This window comes from Clupea harengus, chromosome 14, assembly GCF_900700415.2.
Source record: "Clupea harengus chromosome 14, Ch_v2.0.2, whole genome shotgun sequence".
Classification (NCBI taxonomy): domain Eukaryota; kingdom Metazoa; phylum Chordata; class Actinopteri; order Clupeiformes; family Clupeidae; genus Clupea; species Clupea harengus.
In genome coordinates this window covers 26,052,010-26,056,226 of record NC_045165.1, presented here as the reverse complement: position 1 = coordinate 26,056,226, position 4,217 = coordinate 26,052,010, and the positions used below count along the sequence as shown (strand labels likewise).

General features: G+C 40.2%; 1 protein-coding gene across 1 annotated transcript; it reads right to left on the bottom strand.

Moving 5' to 3' along the window:
• Positions 1-212: 212 nt before the first annotated feature.
• On the bottom strand, positions 213-2,693 carry LOC122133471 (interferon alpha-inducible protein 27-like protein 2A). The gene is made up of 5 exons (XM_042709737.1): positions 2,598-2,693; positions 2,456-2,485; positions 1,851-2,012; positions 634-747; positions 213-383 (listed from the first exon to the last, which is right to left on the bottom strand). Exons 1-5 carry the CDS (start codon positions 2,605-2,607, stop codon positions 331-333), a joined length of 369 nt encoding a protein of 122 aa, XP_042565671.1. The 5' UTR covers positions 2,608-2,693; the 3' UTR covers positions 213-330.
• Between the last annotated feature and the right edge of the window lie 1,524 nt (positions 2,694-4,217).

The window sequence follows — 4,217 nt, the reverse complement described above, 5'->3', positions numbered from 1 at the left end:
AATGATTTTAAGTAGGCCTCAAAGACACTCACAGTTTGAACTGGTGGTAGAATGTGAATCAAAACAATATAAACAATATAAAAGCTACGTGGTGGTCTTTAAATAAACCAACAGATGGCAAGAACAGGTCACTATTTCATTTTTTTCCTATCTATATTTTTATTTTGTTTTGCAATGGTTGATTATACAGAATTTACAAGCACATGTAATTATCCCATGACAGTCAGTGTATTCCCCCAGAGAACATTTATATAGTATCTCTGATTATTCTTAAAGTTTTTTTAGTCACTTTTAGTATCACCATATACGTTTGTAACAGTCCTTAATATCTCAAACAGTACAGTTAGTCGCTGCAACCAGCAATGCCCGAACTGCAGAAGCACCTAGAAAAAGACAGAACAGAATTAACTGTAACTTGTTTATACACAGGCTGACACTAATGTTTGATGGATAGTATGCTCTTAGTACCCTATATTGGGCCTGTAATTTTAGTAAATACAATTCTGGCAGAAATGTCGCATGCATTGGTTCAGAAAATTCCCATTCTCTTGTACATCGAGGTGATTGTAATATGGTTAGGCTGATCATGTTTACAAAAAAACTCAGGTATGGCCACACCTAACCCTAACCCACCTGTAGTTGCTGAGGCCACAGTGCTGCAGACCGTGGACCCACCCAAGACTCCACCAACTACGGCCCCTATAGCTCCCACAGCTGCTGTTGCTGCACCGGCCATCCCAGCAGCGCCTTCAAAAGCAAGAAAGGAAGGTTGTATTATCTAACCTGAACAACTACTAGGCAGATCGGTTACCATCTAACAGTTCAAAAATGTTTAGGTCTACCCTGGAATTTTGATCTAAATCTAGCGAGGTATTAATAAACCTTAAATGCATGCAAAAACCTTGCAAACCACCAACAGCCCATTTGGCACTCACAAAAGCTTGCTAACATGCTAACTGACATTGTTGGTAAGGAGTGCTGTGATAGCTTATCTTAGATATTTGCGGTTTGTGTGGTTGATGTTTATCTGTCATTCATGTGACCATTTCCCATCAAAATGTATTTGATGATGATACCAAAAGTAGTTGCTCATAAAAAACATACCTCAAAAAGTGGCAAATTGCTTAATTATGTTGCTTTAAATAAACTTTCAAAGCAAAATCTCAGCAGGTGATAAAACATTAGGCATGGACCTTTTAACAGTTGGAATCTTAGTCAGAGATGACGGTGGCCAAAAAGGGCAGACGTGTGACAACATAAGAATGCAAGTGCAAATAACCAAAACACAAGCCAATTAAGAAAACTTCATCAATTGCACAGCATTACAAAAACATCCTGCAAATTCAGACAACACAACACATTAAAGAAACACCCTGCCAATTTTAGACAACACAACACATTACAGAAATGCGCTGTAAATTCAGACACAACGGAAATAACTGGAGATATCTGAACTGGTACAAACACTGATATTAATTGTTTAAGACCACATGGGGCAGACAAGCACCCAGCATCAGAATGGATCATATCAGTAGTTGATAATGGCAAGCAACGATGAGTCCCACCCTATAAGTAGATCAGCTAATGTATACGTTTGCAGTATTTCTATTGTTTACAAATTAGAAACCAGCTCATATCGAATTTGTATACATTTTGTCAGTGTTATCAAGATGCATGGCTGATCACTAATACAGCGTGGTTGCTGTGTTACTTTGGTCACTTTTCGTGAGGTGCATCTTTGAACAACCACTGTGGTGACTATAACTCCGATAGTTCTTCAACGACACTTTCGGGAAACGGACCCCAACCGGTGTAATGTTACCCCCATGTACTGTCAAAGGTTTACTCACCAGCAGACTGCAAGGCTGCCACCACACCCCCAGCTACCACTCCTCCTCCGTTGGCCACGGCAGCCGATGCCATCATGTTGGCGGCGACAGACCCTGCGGCTATCCCTCCTGCAGTAAAGCCCGCAGCAGTCAGGATGGCCGGCGCTGCAACTACTGCCAAAACTTGAAGAAAATAAGCACCACATTTATGTAACAGACAATCTTAAATCTATTATGTATTATTCCATAGGACGTAGTCTTGAGTATCCTCCTGACTGCATCCTACGGCTTATCAAAAGGTGGTAGAGGTCTGCGCCAGATAACCGAACAAAACTCCACTCACGCTTGCGTGCAATTGGTACAATACCATATGCCGTTTCATCATATTTGGTGGAATGAAGGACAAATTACTTGTGAATACTATGACCGTGTTTGAAATGTATTGGTCTGTTAATAGTTAAGTGACAGTTGATTTTCCAAAGTGAAGTTGGCAATTTTGCAACTTTTCTGATGCGCCATTTCACCGAACAGCTAGTTCGACGATTTTATTTATAACGAAAGTATTTGTTCGGTAAATTAGCGCGTTCGGTGATTCGGCGCGGGCCTCTAGTAGTCAATTGAGCTACCTGCTCCTCCTGCCGCTGCAACCAGTGTACCTGCGGAGAGAAAGCTTAGTAAAGTGCAGCAATAAAATGTGGGAAATATGTTTAAATATATATGAATATATGAAAAATATACTAAAAATAGAGTATAAAGCACAGCACTTACATGGATCCATAACTGAAGTGATATCTTAGCCTTTGTCCGTCACTTGGCTGGACAAAAATGACGTCTGCTCCCGCTTCAGACAAAGTAGAGAAAACGAAACTCATTTACAGGAACGAAACTCAGAGAACATGCCAGGCGCGCTGGAACCTCTTTCATGCGGGGGGTGCTGTAGGCTCTACTAAAATATGTGACGTCACAACAATATGATATTAGACAAGTATTTAGAGGCTATAGCACTGATTGTGACCCCTAACTGACATTCAAAATACTTTTAAAATACAGCAGAACCAAGCATGAAACATTTCTAATACATGCAAACTTTATTTCATTTTTCCGTGGCCAGTACACATTCACTGCCGGAGTTCAATGTATGCAAATGTCCTCCATCATCTACGATGATATCCACAGAAATAGCCTAAATTAAGCCTAGAGGCCGAAGTTGACATTGGCTGGGTATAGCCTTGCAATTATAGCCTATCGCCAACGAGAATCTTAACATGTAAAGATCCAAAAAATTAATTAACAACAACAACAAAACATACAACACGATCGATTATGTGGCATGTTCCAGATATCGGCATAAATTATAAACATCATTAACATTCACAACTCCTGTGAATCCACAATAAAGAATTCCAAAGTTTGGCCTATGTTAATTTGCTCCTTCATCTAGATACCCTCAGTTTAAGTACATAAACTATTGACCTAAAATATAGCCTTTGAACACAATAGCCTGTGGCCAACGATTTTACTCTGTCATCGTCGTTGTTGTTGACGTCCTTGTCTTTCTCCGTTTAAACAGACTGTTCATCGCTAATTTTACTTATCTTAACTATGCTTCTCGAAAACAACTCCAAAATGTGTTTCTGCTTATTGCTAGTCATTGCGACAGTAATGCGTGAGTGGAAAGTAGAAGAAGGTGCTGCAGCATCTCCATCTTCTAACTCGTCGCATTTTTGCCAAAAAACAAGTTCGTTAATGTTCTTCTTCATCCGTTACAGTAACAACTTCAGCGCACACCCGTGAACCTCATATAGCAAGATCTCCATGCATGCCTGTGATCACTAAAAACTAGCAAACAGATTTGTTCAACATTCATTTTCTTCCCCAAAGCAAAATGATGTATTATATCGTTTTAATATATATGTAATCTATAAAAATGAGTAACACCTTTATTTATATTTCCCTGCCTGGAGCTAGGAGGTGCTGCAGCGCCCTCAGCACCCCCCTTCCCGCGCCACGACAAGGCACTTAGGACTTTAGCCTGCAATTTTATTTCCCACAGAATGCACTGCCTATTTTGCATTTTAAATTTCATAAAGAGAGAAGACAATCAAATTGTTGAATTTCTTCAAACCAGTTGGTCTGACCCTAAGCAGCCCAAAGCCGATCAACATGGTGACGATAATAGCAGCAATAAAGTAGATAGAGCATTGCTAGGAGTAGCGATGTTTGTTGCGTGTAGCCTAGGTGCCGCGCTGTGGTAGTAGCTACTGAAGGGTCAAGCTATATCCATCACCTTTTTCCCTCTGGACACGCTATTCTTAAGTTTACGGTGTCCTGACATCAATTCACTACATTTGAAGTAATTAGCGCGAATGTCCTTTTTTCGACGTTGGT

Excerpts from the sequence above, each read along its gene's own strand:
- LOC122133471 (XM_042709737.1), bottom strand. Across the intron at positions 748-1,850 it reads GGCAGCCTTGCAGTCTGCTG|GCGCTGCTGGGATGGCCGGT; the intron begins GTGAGTAAACCT and ends TTGCTTTTGAAG. Across the intron at positions 384-633 it reads TGTGGCCTCAGCAACTACAG|GTGCTTCTGCAGTTCGGGCA; the intron begins GTGGGTTAGGGT and ends GTCTTTTTCTAG.